The 17,923-nt window shown below is 43.1% G+C and overlaps 1 protein-coding gene across 2 annotated transcripts in view; it reads left to right on the top strand.

The window, feature by feature from the left end:
• Positions 1–17,923, top strand: part of PLCB2 (phospholipase C beta 2) — a 75,079-nt gene that overhangs the window by 55,960 nt on the left and 1,196 nt on the right. The window contains exons 22-31 of one of the 2 annotated variants that reach the window (XM_084845192.1): positions 433–537; positions 3,261–3,346; positions 4,026–4,125; positions 4,768–4,824; positions 6,429–6,642; positions 8,055–8,229; positions 9,825–9,901; positions 11,253–11,348; positions 13,227–13,284; positions 17,389–17,475. In XM_084845192.1, the coding sequence (XP_084701318.1) occupies positions 433–537; positions 3,261–3,346; positions 4,026–4,125; positions 4,768–4,824; positions 6,429–6,642; positions 8,055–8,229; positions 9,825–9,901; positions 11,253–11,348; positions 13,227–13,284; positions 17,389–17,475 (1,055 nt within the window). Of the gene's footprint in view, positions 1–432; positions 538–3,260; positions 3,347–4,025; positions 4,126–4,767; positions 4,825–6,428; positions 6,643–8,054; positions 8,230–9,688; positions 9,902–11,252; positions 11,349–13,226; positions 13,285–17,388; positions 17,476–17,923 lie in introns of those variants that run through there. The other variant, XM_084845203.1, reaches the window with a different exon arrangement.

Genomic DNA, 17,923 nt, shown 5'->3' with positions numbered 1-17,923 from the left:
CCCACATTGTTTTCCTTTTGGCAGCCAGACGAAGACTTTTTTTTGTTCTTCCAGGCCTTTTGAAAGATTGTTATTTTAGTCCCTATGATACTGATGGAGTTTTTACCTCCTGTATTAACTGGTTGTCTTTAGCTGTTGTTTTTTGGATTTTTAAAGATTGTTGAATTTTATGCTGTCTTGGATTTGATTTTCTACAATGCCTGGGGAACTTGCTTTATAGGCATCAAATAAATATAAGTGATGTATCCTTATTGGTATGCAAAATATGCCACTTCAGGTGACTTGCTATACCTTGCATCATGCTAGGTCCATTTCTGATTGTCTTTACCATTTTCCTAAACAGTTCCTCAATAGCGTTCTGTTTTACAGTTCTCAATAGCCACCTGTTTGCAATCTATGCTGCTATTGGGAAATATGTGCTTTCTATTTTAGGCTATCACCATGTTTGCCTTCGTAGCGAGAGCAACATGCCACTTACGATGCCCTCGCTCTTTGTCTATGTGGAGATGAAAGACTATGTTCCTGACTCATGGGCAGGTACTTTATCCCCAAAGCCTGAAACAGAGAGATCTATAATCAGTGGTGCAGCAGGGGCTGCATCTTGGGGCCAAAGCCCCCCTCCCCATGACCACCCAGAGAATCACTGGTGATGAGGACATCAGGGCAGTAGAAGCAAACTCCATTTTATTCCTATGGTGCTATCATTTCATCGAGTTTAAAATGAAAAACTGCACATGTATTTTTGTGTTAAATCAGGTCGGCACGGAGTTTTCTTGTTATTGTTCTATAATGAATCAGGAATGTAGAACCAGTTTCAAAGCATGCATGGTGGTTGGAGGGAGGAAGAGAAACATTAGTTGTGTGCTTTGCATCTGAAGTATTAGACGTGGTCATCTAAAGGGGGTTCCCCATACAACCATTAAAGCCAGGGTGTGCAATTACCTAGCTGCACCACTGTCTATACTTTTGCTGCAGTGTTTGTTTAATGGACATTGCTCTCTGTTAATGAGGTTATGGAGTTTATGTATAGAGGCAGCAAGATTAACTTCACAAGGATTGTGTTATTTTGTCAACATTATTTCCTAAGGCCCGGCTTTGGTTGGTCAGTTATCATCCACAACATTCTAAGTGAGGAGATTATCTGACCCAGGAATGTGAAATAATTTAAGTGAAACACTGAAGCTTTCCCAAAAAGATAGGACAATCTTGGACAATCATCAATAGAGATGTTAATAGTGTCCTTGTAGTAGTTGTGAGCAAAAGCAGATGGGTGTGTGTCAATGATAATTTACTTCATGCCCCATTCTAGCTTATCATGGATTGGATCCAAATCCTTCGTTCCACCAATGGAAGTGGAACAGGACATCTGCATCCTCTCCCCTGCAGTACCCCACCCACCCTCCAAATCTGTTCCGGAGGGTTGGACTTGGGGGGCTGCAGGGAGGAGGAAAGGATGTGAAAGGCCCATTCTGCAAGTGATGTCCTTCCACTGGAGGAATGAAGGATCTGGATCCAACCCCATATTTGCAACAGGTGTGGCTGTGTGCACATTTCCCTTTCAGGTAATTAAAAATCACACCAAACAACTGTATGGCAGGGAGAGTAAAGGACACAAGGGATTAAATCTAGCCCCTACATGCACCCCTGACAGGTTATTGGCTGAACAATTCTTGAACACCTGAAGCAACAGCTAAATTATGAGAGGAACTGTATATGGCCCCCATTTCTTTTCTTTTAAAATGTTTTAATTGTTTTAATATGGTGGTTTATTCTTTTATCTTTGTTGTTCACCGCTCCAAAATCTTTTGATGTGGAGTGGTATATAAATATTGTAAATAAAATAAAATAATAAAATGAAATATTTGCAGTGCAATTCACAGTTCAGCTACAGATGTGCATGCAGAGGGCCCCTAGCAGGATGAGGGCCTAACTACACATGACATTAAAGATGTGTTTGGAAAAGGGTGCTTAACACTACCACATTTATTTCGAAGGGAAAGCAGCCTATTGGTGAGGATAGGTGATCAAACAATAAACAGCAACCTCTCCTCCTTTCTCCAGCTCCTTCAGCAGAGCCTATTAAAATAACAAGGATGGGAGGCCAGGAAGCCCCCAGTCCCCGTCACTCGCATGGTGGTGCATTCTTTGAGCTTTGCCATTTCTGGGGGCAGGCACTTGTACCCTGCACGAACTGTACAAATTTGCATACGTTTAGATTTTCAACCATGCACACTCCAGGCATGCAGGAATTCTGGAGAGACCTAGAATTCCATTGCATTAAGTGTGACTGAACTGAAAGGCCCCAGACCCCTTATTCATTGGCCCCGCTTATACTGACAATAGACAGCAGGTAACCTTGGTTCACATGTAATCCACATTAACCCATAATTTGCCAGATTGCATGCTGTGTGCATGCCACTGTCTCTTTAAATATGCAAAATCCAATTGGCTAGATTGGGGATTGCTCTGTGATGTCCGAACCCAGACAGTATGGGTTAATTGTTGGTTAAACAACCAAAATTAATCTACAGTTAGTTGTTAGGTTAACTGTGCATTGTTTAATCCACAATTAACCCATAGTATCTGGGTTTGGACATCACAAAACAATCTCTGAGCTGGCCATTGACTTGGTTTAAACATAACACTAACCCATTGTTTATTTAACCCATGTGTTGTTGAATTCTGGGTTGTCATGATGTGTGAACACAGCTGAGCTAACCATGAACAACCCAGAAAGAGAACCCATGGTTTGTTGCTGGGTTGTGAACTGTGTTTATATCACAGGCTGTCATTATGTGTGAACCCACAACTGTAGGTTGTTCATTGGGTGTTTTGCCAGGCTACGGAGATGGCAGGCAAGAGTGGTAAAAACACACACACACAAACAGCCACTCTAAAAGCCAGTTATATAGTGCCAGAAGGACATTTGGAACACAGGGAGGAAGTGGGTGAAGGAGAAGAGAAACAAACAACTCAGGGTTTGAGAAAACAAACCATGGTTTGTTCGGTCATATGCCATACAAACCAAGGGTAGGGCAACAAACCATGAGTGAATCATGGGTTAAATTAATAAACCATGGGTTAGTGTTATGTGCAAACCAAGTCAGTGAATCTGGACTATTATACATGAATATAGACAACTGAAAAACATTAAAGTTCAAGTTATGTGAATTCTACTGTATTCCTAGTAATTGAAGGGACATAGAATAAATAGGAGGAAATGTGTTGGTTTTGTTGAAAGTCTTGCATTATTGTTCTAGATCTCACCATGGCCCTCTCCAACCCAATAAAGTTTTTCAATGCACATGACAAAAAGTCAGTGAAAAGCCAAGAGGCTAATTCTGAGGTGAGTCCTGCAGATAGTTTTATTTTAGTTGTTTGTTTAAAGGTGGCTAGCAACAGAAATAATAAAACACAATTTAAAAAATTGAACAGTTAAACAAATGTTTTGCATGTCTACTCTGAAATGATCAGTAGGGAGGAAGCGGGTACTGGCTGAGGTTTCTTTGCTTTATTCGCAGTCAGGGAAATGCAGAGATGGTACAGACCTCAAGGAGTAGGAGAAGAAATCATTTCTTAAAGGAAGCTTTTTCTAAGAAGGGCTGAGGGGGTAGAAGTTGGCTGTAGCTCCAGAATCATAAAAATAGCGTTTCTGAACATACGATTAGGATTATCTGTTCATACGAAAAATGCTAATTAAGATCCAGAATTCTACCCGTATGTCCTGGATGTTACAGAGCTGGCTAGAAAGACTACAAGGAAGAGCTTTTACCAGAGAGACCTAATTCACTGGAATGATTTTGTTTTAGGTTCTTGCATCTGTGCAATGACATCACACCAACCTATCCTGCGCAGGTTTAAATGTACACATTTTCATAATGAAACTTCATGCCCATTTTCTAGAGAAGGAGGGGTGATGGACCCAAGCCATCACAGTCCGAAAACGAAATGGAGAAAGTAGCGAATTGTTCCCAGGGATCCATTTGTGCTATTACACTGATGCACTACTGAACTTTCTTTTATAGAGGCCTGACTTGCAAAAGAGTCTTTCAACTGCTCAAAATACCAATGGGATTCCTCATGCCACAGGAACCTACAGTATTCCTCCTTCAAATGGGCCTGCAGGTACTGCTGTCAATGTGGTTGGGGGTAGTCAGGGGTACAGGAACATGGGAATATACATTATTCCAGTGGAGGCTGGTGACTCCAATGTCAGTGAGGCAGTGCAGCTGCTCTGGTGTCAGTCAGAACCAGTCAAAACTCTAAAGGAGCTATCCAAAGTAATTCGCTGGTTTGGACTGAAACCTGGAGTGGATTTACGTGGCCCCAGTGACATCAGAGTCACCAGCCTCCACTGCATTGTTCAGATTCTGAATGGAGATAGCGTTGCTCCAGGTGACCGGAAGCAGGATCAACACTTATCATTTCATTGGGTCTAACTTAACATTCTAGACCTGGTCAGTACCATGGAGGATATCAATGACTACTAGACATGATGGTTGTATATTATCTCCAGTATCACAGACCACTCAGTACCAGTTCCTGGGGAGCAATGGGAGGGCGTGGTTGTGCTCATGTCAAGATGGGCAGAAGAAGGTTTGCTTGTGGACGTCCCATGAGCATCTCATTGGCCACTGTGGGAAACAGGATGCTGGATTAGATAGGATCCTGATCCAGGATGGCTCTTCTTATATTCTTATCAATTATTCTTATCTTTCATGACACAAAATAGACACATTTATCTGTCATATGTTTGTCTCCCTCCAGGAACCTTGGCTACAGGGAAAGAAGAAACCGTGAAAGAACCTGCAAAAAGAAATACAGGTACTTCTAATCTTACACATTTTAGGGATCTGGCACCATGTCAGAAGTGAATGAATTAACTTCCATCCTGATATTGTAACTCAGTGCCAGAACTGAACTCATTACACAATGTGTGGTGGGTCAATGATTCACCTTCTCCCCATTCTCCTTATATCCTGCACAGAATTATAGCAGCCTCTCAGCTTATCTACACAACCCTGCAAAGCTCACCCCAAGAGCATATTTTCTTTTTGTATGATCCTCTCAAAACTCCCTCACAGGATTGCACTATACCCCCTGTTATCGATCATGGCAGACTCTCCTTACTGGTGAACCCCTTCTTTACAAAGGTTTCCCCCAAAATAATGACTGATAGGCTGCCACCAAAGGTGAATCCTCGCTTGAACACCCTAGTCTGTTCAGCTCCTTGGAGAATTTCTGAGCCCTACGGCCTAGAGATATTGCTGCAGAAAAGTAGTGACAATACAGATGTTCACCACTCCTTTGCATATTTTTAAAGAGCACCCCTTCTTTTCATCTAGTTAGTTGTATGCACAAGAGGGGAAGTATGAATCCTCCCCAAAATTAAAAATAACATTAAACTGAAGTTTCACAAAATTGTGGAACAATGCTGTGAAAGTGGACGAACACAGAACTTAAGAAGAGCTAAATGCCTTTCATGTCCAGCATTCAGTTCCCACAGCGGCCAATCAGATGCCTATGAGATGCCCACAAGCAGGATGGGTAGTGGCTTTGCTACAGTTTTACACACTTTTTAAAAAGGTAGGGCTAGAAGAAGGGCCTTCCACTGGAAATATACTGTAGGAGAGTTTCTAGAACATTTATTTTAAAATAATGTTTGAGAAGTTCACACACATATATATGTTTTAAATGTTCCCAAAATAGTATGGGGAGAGATCTGTGTCATTCATTAAGAATAATGACCAGGATCCAAATGGCAGACCTTGAAGCAGTTCCATATGTGCATTCCCAGGCTGCATTGCATCTCTGGGCACTCCCATGGAGTGGCTATTCAGCAGGCATGAGTGGCTCAGACAGAAGGGAGTCAGAAAAGCCTTGATACATGTACAAAACACTGTAGGATCAACAGTTATTATTTCATTGGGTCTAACTTAACATTCTGGCCCCAGTCAATATCATGGAGGATAAGGCTATCAATGACTACTAGACATGATGGTTGTATATTACCCCCCGTATCACAGGCAGTATGCGTGTCAATACCAGTTACTGGGGAGCAATGAGCGGGAGGGTGCAGTTATTCATTCAGTTCTTCTGCCCATGTCAAGATGGGCAGAAGACGGGCCCATCTTAACCGTGTCACAAAGATATCACAAACGATATTCAACACAGTGCTCGTAACATTTGCACAATTGCATTCCACACAGCGCTCCCTGGTGGGGCAAGTACGCCATTTTCCCAGGTATCAAGTACTGTGGTTTGGGTGCCAGGAAAATGTGATATTTGTGCCACAGGAGGGCAACCTTGAGAGAAGCTGTGCATATAAACTGACTCTGCACAAGGGTTCCTCAAATGGATGAAGAAAGTAAGAGGCAATTTCGCATCTTATTGAAACAGATGGATTTCTTTTCCATGCTGTGTTTTAGAACCACAGACAGCTAGCATTGAAGAGCTACAGCAGATGAAGACTTTTGGAAAGCTGTTAAAAAAGCAAGAGAAGGAACTGAAGGAGCTGGAGCGTAAGACAATCAAGCGCAGAGAAGACCTATTGCAGAAATATGCTGTGCTTTTTATGGAGCTGGTAGCCCAGGCTGGCAGAAAGAAAATACTGTGCCCACCAAAAGCCACCAAAAAGAAAAGGTAGAAGTCAGATCAGTAGCAAGAAAAACTATGGGATCCTTATTGAGAATCAAAAGCCTTGCTTTTTTCTTACTTATTACATTTCTCTCCTGCCTTTCTTCCATCATGGTGGCATGCATGGGGGTCTCCCATTCAAGCACTGACCTGACCCAGACCTGCTTAGCTGCAGGAAGGTGGCTGCATCTTGATAAACTAATGCATGGGCTTCAACTGGGTGGCATGCCACACACTGGTGCTTTGACCATGCCTTCCTCCAGGTATTAGCTCAGCCAAGAGGAGGGAATCATTGTGGCAAGGTGAAATGTGAAAGATGGGTGTCACAGACAGGGCCATAAGGGCCTGGCACTGCCCAGCACAAAGTGAGAATATACACTGGAGTATCTTACATCTCCTGGGCATGTTCTTGGGCCCACTCTTGCCCCACCTTCCTGGACTGTAGCCCTTCAACCAACCTGCAACTCCAGTTGCTGCTATGGTGCAAAGACTGGAAACCTTGCCTGCTCCAACCATTGCTTGCACTGCACCTACATTATGGGCTGCAAGACAGGGTTGCTTCACTCCAAGGAAGCAGAAGCCAAGGACTGGCTTTTATTTATATATGTGATTCCATGTTTACATAACTGATACTATTATCTCTTTCCAATGGGATCAGGCTAGATGCAGCTACTCCCTGATGCATATATGCATGGCACAGATGTAGATGACAGACAGACAGACAAGACAGACAGACGGCCAACATCCAGATTTTACAGAGCTTATGTTTTTCCAACACAGAGATTAAGTGGGAAGTGGGCCAGGGGACTGTGCTGCAATTTGAGTTAATACTGTGTAACTGTGTTAATCTCAGTGCTAGAAAAGAGAATGTGTGGAGCAGCTCTTGACAGATGGCTGGAAAGGACTGGTTTATTCCGTAGTATTCATAATTGTCACACAAGTATGCAGTGAAACAAAAAGGAAGTGCCACTATGACAAGGAAGAAAACAACAGAATTAAAGGTGCAATTCAATGCACTGGAGGCAATCCAATTATATCTGTATCTTACGTAGTTATTTTAATCACAAAAGCTCTGAAATCCCAATGCGTTTTGATGGAATTCCTCTTTATCAGGGGAAGCAAGCAAGAAGATGTTTAAGCTTAAGCAAGGAGCAATAATACTGTCATTTTGTTATATAGCACCCTTCAATATCTGACACTTGCAGAGTATTAATAAAGCAGATCTGTGAATGATAGGAGATTAATAATGACTCCATCATTCACTGACCTGCTTATAGGGCATAGAGGAAAGGGCCCTTTATAATATAATGGCAATACTGCATAAGGATATCATGCAGAACAGCTCCTTGATGGCAGAGTGTAGTCAATGAGTTGGTCACCTCTGCTATACAATGAGAATTGTTCCTCTGTGTCTGAAGTTGCAAAAGGTCACCTTTGGATGACAGCAGTGCAGCATTACTTCCTGTGGAGATGGCAGAGAGCCCTGACAACAGAGTCATGGAGCTGAAAGAGAAGCTGGAAGAAGAATTAATCCAGCTAGGGGAAGAGCAGTATGATGGGATTCTGAAGAAGAAAGAACAGCATGCCACAGAGGTATAGACTGTATGGGTGTTACTATTGATTTATTTGCTTGCTTGCTTGCTTACAGCATTTATAGGACACCCTATAGTAAAGTTCTCACTCACAAAAAAGGAAACAATTTTAAATTCAGTAATAATAAAAATGGCAAGAAAAGAACAGCATCAAAACACAGAGTAAAAACATCTTAAAGCCAAGACAGGTTAAAAGACCAGGAAGATTAAATGGCCTTCTCCTGGCACTGAAATGACACCAAAAGTAGGTGCCAGGTGAGTCTCTCTGTGGAGGGCATTCCACAACCTGGATGCCACCAGTGAAAAGGCCCTCTTTCCTGTAGCCACCCAGCACACTTCACTCCCAATGGGGGAAGGCACAACACGGGTGAGTCCACAGCACAATGCAGGTCATCTCCATGGGGGCAGAACGTGGTGTGACTCAGCCAGCCACATCCCCTGTTATCTCTGAACTGTGAATGGAAATAACAGCTGAGATTCCCCTGCGCCTCACTCACCCAAGTGGCACACAAGGGAATCCCTGCTGTTATCTCTCATCATAGATTGGACAAGTCTGGACTTGTCAGATGGCTTTAAACTGGCTGTCAACTGGCTCTCAACATTCATGACTTTAGCCAGCCCAGACCTCAAGCATCAGTGTGAGTTAATATTATCATTTGTGAAAGGAAAGGTTGCCATGTGTCAGTGTGGCTTCCCATGTGATCAAGTTTATATTTCATCACATTTTGTGTGCACTCTAATAAGTATGTCATTCAAAACTGAATAAAATATCCATTGGCCATGCTGTGGCACTTTCACTAGGAAGCTGACCAGATGGCAATGACAGGCAAAAGGCTTTGCATAGTGTCCAGTCACTTATTGTGTACATTTGTATAGAAGAACCGTGTACATTAGGGGTGTACAGATTTTGTTAAATCCATTCCGCCTGTGTTTTACGATTTGGCAGGCATCATTCATTCCATTGTCAGCTCATCAACGGAATCGGATTTTAGCGGGGGTGTACGGCAATTTTGTTCCTTTCTACAAATACACATTTGTGCTAATGCACATTAGCGCACTTGCGCAAATGCACATTTGTGCAAGTCCCCCCCCCAATAAAAAACCAGTCCACAAGTCCCCAGAATCTGTGTGACTCAGAAAAACTTGGTCCGCTGAGGAATCCACAGGTGAGATTCATAGAAATCCGAACTCATTTGAATTGGTTGTGGATTCCTCCGACACCTCTAGTGTCCATTCCCCTGCACACTGCCACACCTGGTTCCCTGATAAATCTACATGTCTCATACACAACATCAAATGTATCCAGCACTGTTGGATTACTTAGCTGCTGTAAGGTCTGGAGGTGGTTAGGTGGCAAAGCCGCTTTGGTGGGAGGGGGGCATTTTGAATGGCAGGTTAGAAATATAGGGGGAAAGGGAAGGGGGAATCGTGTAAAATGGCCTCTGTCCCCCTTCTTCCAGCAGGAGCCTCTGCTGGATATCAGTCACTTCTGTGAACACAAGAGCAAATCAGCATCCAACTCATAATTTTAAAACGAAAAATGGAGAGTAAAATTAAATCCTGACACTGTAACCAGAGTTTTAATTTTTTAAACAGCAAATTGCTAAAATAATAGAACTTGCAAGAGAAAAGCAAGCATCTGAGCTGAAAGCGCTAAAGGAGACCTGGGAAAAGTAAGTAACAAAATAATATATACTATTTTTACAGCATTTCATCTACTAATTTTGCATGGGCTAGTTTTCCATTGTTTTTTCTCCTGATCTACTGAATATTTTTGAGTTAACTCCCTCACTATTTTCTTTTAAATCGTAGAATAGAACACACTTCCCTTCTATCATTTTGCTTTTGTCACCATTTTCTAAAAAAACATTCACCCCTAACCAGTAATTTCTTACCACACATGCTTGGATCACATATGTACAAATTCCTGTGTGGGGGTGGGTAGGGAGGAAACATGCATTGATGCATGCAATCTACTGCATGAATCTACTGCATATAGAAGACCATATCTCATACACAAGATCTATGCAAAATGCAAGGATCTCTGGACTGCACCTTTGCAGTTAAATCTCAAGCCATCTCTCTGGACAGGACCAACTCAGCTATGACTTGAATCAGCTTCGTCTATCCAGACATACCTTTGATTCACAAATCTAAACCATTAGTCTTATTTTATCATTATATTCATTATCTGATTGGCAACCTAAAAAAACTTAAGTTCAAAAGGCTATAAAACATTTGAAGAATTAATTTATCCAAAGAGACGTGGGTGTGGTTTTTAACTTACACTTTGATCCAACTAGGGCAACCTTCCTGAACCTGATGGCCTCCAGATGTGTTACATTACAACTCCCACCACCCCCAGCCAGCACTGCCTTTGACCATGCTGACTGGGGCAATGGGAACTGTAGTCCAACACATCTGGAGGGCACCAGGTTCAGGTAGGCTGAGCTAGGGGCACATCAATGGGGAACTGCACATAGTCTTGTATGTGTTGCTCCTCTGAACATCTAGGGGCTGCATGCTTTTAACCCAAAAAATGTCAGAAATCAGCTTATCAGCTGTTCAGGCTGGACTGTCACTGATTGGGAAGGTGTCACTGTTTTGAAAGGGCTCCACGTGTGCAGTTGCTCCACGTCTCAGTCCACTGAACTGGGCTGCTAATCTAAATCTGTCATTTGGCTGGGCCAACATGGCAACAGCATTCTGGTCAATCATTGCTCAGAGGAAGCCCAAAATATAAAGTGTTAGGCAATTATCAGAAGGGATTTGCATGATGTAACCTGCATATAATACATACACATTTTCTCTCATCCCACTGGGAACTTTTACCTCAGGCAAGGAACATTTTCAGTCCAGTAAACAAAGACCTTTATGTTTTCGTTTTGTTTTTTGCTAATCGGTGCTTCATGACTGAAACGTTTCGAGACATTAGGGAGGGAGGGAGATGATATTTTTGCCATGATAAAAATGTATTCTTCTTGAAATTCATGAACTTTCGCTGATTATCATCTTCCTCTACAGTGACACTAAGGAAATGAAAAAGAAACTGGAGGCAAAAAGACTGGACAAAATCCAAACCATGGCTAAGAACACAACTGACAAGTGTGGCCAGGAAAGGTACTTTGACAGACAGGCTGAGCATGCTAGAGTTTGTCTGCACCAAGGGTAGGCAGCATGATGCCCATAGGCACCAATGTGCCCCCAGACACTTTCCTTGGCACCTATCAAGTTGCCCCACCCCTCCCACTTTAAAAAACAACAACACATTTTCTAACCAGCAGCTGGGATCTCTTCTGCCATCTTCATTTCCCATTAATGCCTCTGGGCTACTGTATGCCCCGGCCGTGGGCTGCTAAGGTTTGGAGGTGCCGAGATAATGATAAGCCAGACCCAGGTTTGCTTACAAGGAGCCCTTATTGAGTACTTACAGCACACAGGTGTACCCAATGGTTGGATCAGACAGCTTCTCTGAACCCCGAGGCATGGGGTAAAATCGGTTTTATACCATACATGTCAGCACTGAGGCAGCATGACAGAAGCATGCATTAATTAGCATTCATTTGCAACTTTCCCAGCATAGGCTAACAGTACTTGTGCAGAGGGAAAACAATCAGAACTTTCGCAGCACAGCCACCTGTAACTCGACATAAACATAGCCTCACTTCTCAGGCACATCCTAGGCCCTGATAATTTACTAGCCTTCATTAGCATGGAATGTGCTGAGGCTACGCTATCGACCTTTGACTCATCTCACATGCTCCGAAGACCACTAGCAAGGAAACTGCACTTATAATGAACCATAAAGCCAAGCATTATGGATCCATAAAGGATCCATTATGGATCCATAAAGCCAAGCATTATGGATCTCTAGGCCCCTCTAAAACTACAGGTGACTTGGTTACACTCCTGGGGCATTACAGCTACCTGGTGACTAGCCTTTGTGACTAGCCATGCCTTCTGTGGCAGCCATTTTGTGGTGGTGCCCACAGGCCCCAAAAGGTTGCCTACCTCTGGTCTACACTGAACGACTTTTTCACAGCACTAGGCATTAGCTTAGAAGCCATTCTCATCACTTAAGAAGAGCTTGAAGCGTGAAAATTGTGGAAGAGTTTCGAGGTCATGAGAATGAGCCACAGCAAGCCTCAGGTTCACATCGTCCCCTTTTCCTCCAGAGCAGCCATGAGGAGGAGTTTGGAAGCTTCTGTTTCCATTTTTGCTTAAGCATAGCTTGTAGTGTTGCCCAGACCAATAAACTGTGATCAGTGTTAACTATGATTTGTTTAAAATAAACCAACTTCAAGCCATGAGTTATGAAGCTGGCTTAAACAAACCATAATTAACATAGTTAACAGAACCAGAGTTTATGGTTTGGATGATATGCTAAACTGTGGTTAATTGAAAACAAAAGCAAAAGTTTATGAACTCCTTCTTGCAGTTGTGCTGGAGGAAAGGACAGCGGGGACTGCAGGACCAAAGCTCACTGCAGCTTGTCCTTGTCATGCCAAACAATGGTTTGGTATGATGTCTGAACACACTCTGTGTCTAGCTTGTCCCAGGTAGCAAACAGATGCACATGCATTTGGGTGTCTTCGCTTTTCCATATGCTTCTTTTTCACTTCAGGGAGCCTATTTAACATTTCCATCAGAGTTTTTCTGTTTTCTGCTCATTACCAATAAATCAGTCCATCAAATTTATTGTTCATAGGCCATTGCCAATAGACAAAGGAAATAACTAGAAAAAGGAATATAAAGGGCATTGTAGAAGCCATAAAAACAAAACAGCATGCATGATTCTGTCCATCTACACACTTTTAGGCCACTTATGTTCAGCCGAATGCCTGAATAGGGCTTATCTATATGGAAATTCTGCCATTTTAATTTTGAAGTGGCCACCTATGACAATAAACCTGACAATCTTGACAAGCTGAAGCCTTTTTTCTGAAGATGATAAAGTCTGTAAAGTGTAATTCCTGATATAGTTTGTTTTTTCTAAAGATTGAAGAGAGAAATCAATAACGCACACATTCAAGAAGTAGTGCAGACAGTGAAACTGGTAAGTGTCTTTTTGGAACCCCTGTGTGACCTCCTAGCAATAGAATCCCTAGGCATGCCTGCACTAACTTGAATAATGACCGTGGTCACTGATTTACAAATGATTTCTTGTGTCAAGAAAGACACCTAGCTCTACTCCAGAATATAGGATTCCATCCCACAGAGCCTCCCTAATTTGCCTAGGCATAGACCGCAAGGAAAGAACTTGGCACCTAGCAAAGATTTAGCAGGGCAAATGTCTTACTCTTCTTTCCTCTGGGACTGCAGTTTCTCTGAAGCTATATCCCAAGTACAGTGCTTTGTGTAGGGTGCCTGGAGAGGCAATAGAAGAAGCCTAGTGAAGGCTTGAGACTTCTGACATAAGTTGGTATGCAATCTAAAATGTTCTTTAAAATGGTTATATATTACATTGATGTATGAACCCTTAGTTCTAGGATGGCTCTGTCTATGTGGAAACGACAGCGACAGCATCCAGGGCTACGCTAGTCTACACTTTCTCCCGTCCCTATTTCCCTCTTCTTTCCCACATCAACACTTTCATTTTTTCCTCTATTTAAATATTTCTAAACTGCTCATCTAGTTGGATTCCAGGGCAGCGTACAATGAGCATGAGTAAAATTGTTCATACCGAATACAAATAGAATAAAACATTCATAACAAATGAACAAACTAAACGTGGGATAAAATATATTTATTTTATTTTAATAAACAAATCCCTAGCTGACTACCAGGTAAGTTTTAAGGCAGTGCGAACCTTTCCACAGTTGCTTGGTAAACCATTGTAGGGTAGACTTTGATGCCCTTCTGTTATCACAATATAACCTAATTGATAGTGCAGGGGTGTTGAACCTGTCTCAGCCTGAGGACCAAATTCAATTTTGGAGATGCTCTCAATCCCAAAGGTGAGCGGAGCCAAAGGCAAAAGAGGTGGGGTCAGAATACCAGCATATTATGGTTTAGAGCTCTTGCAGACAACTAAACCTCAGGAGAGGCATTTCAACTTCTTAAAATGGAGAAAAAAACTGCACAAAAGCTGATACCACCAAGCAATCAGTGGTTGGGGAAAAGGGGGCGTGGCCATTTGGAGAACCTCAGAGTAGGACCCCAGGAGGGGTAGATTTGGCCCCTGGCCCTGATGTTTCCCAGCCCTGTTATAGTGGGTTGGATCCAGCAAAAGCCTCCTTCTGTCAGCAGGGGCTTTTCATCCCGATTTTCCACTTGTTGAACAGAGGAGGAAATGAGCTTTGCTAAATCCCCCATGTCCCTCAAAAAATCTACCCTGGAGGGTTGGGGGACCCTCTCAAACCATGGGGAAGGTGATGCTAGGGATTTAGAAGAACAGAGAAGAGCAACAGGAGCATTCTGAGCAGAACTCCACTCAGCAATGCTCCCACAAAGGAAATAAAAACGCTGGATCCAACCCATTGTCATTTAATCCCCAGCTGAATAGTTCTGGTGGATCAGATAGAGATGGAACCCATTGTGGCTGCTAGGTTTGACCTGGAAGTGGTCAATAGTCTGCCCCTATGGCAGGCTTAGGGATGTCAGAGAAATCCACAATGGATTCAAATGAGTTCAGATATCTATGAATCCAACCTGTGGATTCCACAGTGGACCGGCTTTTTCTAAGTCACGAGGATTCCATGGACTTGCAGACCATTTTTTTTTTTTAACTTTGGGGGGTATTTGCACACATGCATATTAGCACTGATGTGCACTAGTGTAAAATGTGCACTTGTGTAAGTGCGGATTAGTGCAAACACGAACAAAATTCTCGTACATCCCCAAAAAAAAATCCATCAATAAGCTGACAATGGAATGAAAGACACCTGAATCATGAAACACAGATGGAATGGATTTAACAAAATCCATACAAAATCCATACATCCCTAAACTGGCTAAAGCAATTCTAGACAGATTCACAGTGTCTTAAAACTTACCATATAAGCTTTAAGGTACTGTGTATTTATTTTAAAACATTTTTTCACTTTTCTGCTTGCAAAGATCATGCAATGTAGCATACCTGAGACAAATGTCTCATTTGCCCATAATCAGTCAAACATTGCCTGAGTATTTGTTTTTGTAAGAGGAATAAGAATGGAAAGATAATCAGAGCCCTGTTTAACTGCCAATATGTTGTACTCAGCGTTCCCAGGTTCAGCTTCCCCAGCTGCTGCTAGTCTTAAAGCTTTTCAGTGATGGACAGTGAAAAGAGATTGAAAGAGAGAGATTGAAAGAGAAGAAAAAAAGAGGTTCCTTCATCTCAGGCAATCGCTATCTTAAGGCCGTACTGCATGATAGATTTGTCCATTCCAGGCTGTCAGTGTTCTTGCTTTGTCACACTTGTAAATCAACTTCTCAGTGTGCTAGAATATCCCACTGTAATTTGTTGCTCTGCAGAATGATGCTACCCATAAAAATTGAGGCCTGTTCTGGACATAATCGGGTGGTACCCTGACTCCCATTCATCCAGAATGGGACCAAGAACTGTTTTATACAGCAGGGCTGGGCAGAAGGTAAATAAGGATCCTCTGGTGGGCCACTGGTCAGCTTCTGGGGGCCAACCTCGTTCATGCTGGTTCTCAGATGTCTTGAGAAGTGGTGGATCTTCGTCTGATCCCACAAGGCATTTCTGATGTCCTTAAGCAAAAGGGCACATGCAGCATCACTTAACTCCACTTAGTTAAGCTGGGCAGAGCAATCCTAACCTGGCCAAGGTGGAAGGTGTGGGACGGGCAGTTTTGCTAGACTGTTCAACCTGGTGGATTGTTGTATTTTACATTTATTTTTCCCACTGAAAGCAATGAAGGGAGGAATTAGCTAGACCAATTCCTGGCATAGCTGACAGGCCTGAATCAGGCACACCTCAAGGGAATGCAGTGTCCCTGCCATCACAACAGCCTCTTTGGGGGCCTTATGCCAGCTACCTCTGGCAGGATCAGCACAGGAAGTGGCTTCTTTGGTCATCAAGCTCTTAGCAGGTGGAGGGGGCCCTCCATAGCAGAGGGGTGCTGACCAGCACAGCAGCATTCTGCCAGTGGAAGCTGATGGCTCTGATGTCAGTGGGGCGACGAATCCACTCCAGGTTTCAGTCGGAACCAGTCAGAACTCTAAAGGAGCTACACAAGTTGTGGGACCCTATAACCAAAATGGGTTCAGCACCTTGGATAGCTCCTTTAGAGTTCTGACTGAAACGCAGAGGGGATTCACCACTCCACTGACATCGGAGCCACCAGCCTCCACTGCATTCTCCAGCTGGAGGGAGAGCTCTGCCATATCCCAGCTCCCTCCAATGGGGAACGCCAGGGGATTAGGATTGCACTCTTAGCCATTAAGCAATCTTGAGCTGGTACTTTTTTCCTTATCAATTTAAAACACATAGATGGACTTAAAAAAGAACAGACAATGCGAGGCTGAAGTTAAAGGATCCCTGTTCCGGTGTGTAGTGAATGTTTGATGATGGCATAAACAGGGGCAAAGAACCTCAGGTCCATGGGCCAAATTTGGCCTTCTGGGTTTCCCAAGAGGGCCACACCACATTACCCTACCCCTGTTTCCCCACCCACCAACTGCTTGGTGGTTGCCTGAGTTTTGTGCAGTATTTCCCAATTCTAAAAGCTTGACATGCCTCTCCTAAGGCTTAGTTAGCAGCCTCAGAAAGAGTTTTAAGGTACAGTATGCTGATTTTTTTTTAATTTTTGGCCCTACCCCTTCCCGGTTGGCCCCACCTCCTTTGCCTTTGGTCCTGCCCACCACTGTAATGAGATTCCCAAGAGCTTCTCTGGACTCGAATTCAGACCTCGGGCTGAAAGAGGTTCCTCACCCCAGACTCAGAAGCCCAGGTGTTTACACATAATGACACCCAACCCAACTCTCGCTAGTTGCCAGGATTTAATTTTGGCGTTAGGCACCAATGTCCAAATAGGTTTGGTAATAACAGGTGTGCAGTTGCCGTATATCTGGTATTTATAGTAATTCTTAACCAAACTATTGTTGCTGGGTGAGGCAGAGTTGGTGGGTAGGTGGGTTAGCTAGATTGTTGCATTTATACAATTATAATGAAGATGATTTTAAACATAAATGTGTATGGGGTTTTTCCTTAAAGATGAATGAAAAACAGACAAAGTATCAAGAAATACTGGAAAAAAAGCAGACAGACTGCCTAGAAAAGATCAAGGAAAAAGAACACCAGGTATCCCCTGACCAATTCAAACCAAATGCCTTGCATTGTTATTTTGTTGTTCAGTTGTGTCCGACTCTTCGTGACCCCATGGACCATAGCATGCCAGGCCTTCCTGTCCTCTGCTCTCTCCTGGAGTGTGGTCAAGTTCATATTCATTGCATCAGTGATGCTATCTAGCCATCTAATCCTCTGCCGTCCCCTTCTCCTTTTGCCTTCAATCTTTCCCAGCATCAGGGTCTTTTCCAGTGAGTGCATCAAAGGTCTTACAATGAATCAAAGGAACATTTAGTCCAACCTCTGCCCTGTCCCATCCTGTGTACTTTAGGCAACATCCACACCACAAACATCACATTCACTGGCTTCCCCATTGCTTCAGTCATGTCGTCCTAGTTGTCTGTGCCACGAGCAGAAAGCAAAAGCACATGAAGTACCCAGAGCAGTTTTTTTTCTTGTCTCC

This window comes from Heloderma suspectum, chromosome 1 (genome assembly GCF_057233095.1).
Source record: "Heloderma suspectum isolate Gila_16-S chromosome 1, 16-S_ref, whole genome shotgun sequence".
Taxonomy (NCBI): domain Eukaryota; kingdom Metazoa; phylum Chordata; class Lepidosauria; order Squamata; family Helodermatidae; genus Heloderma; species Heloderma suspectum.
Note: the sequence above shows the minus strand (reverse complement) of the source record. Positions and strands in the feature narration are given on the sequence as shown.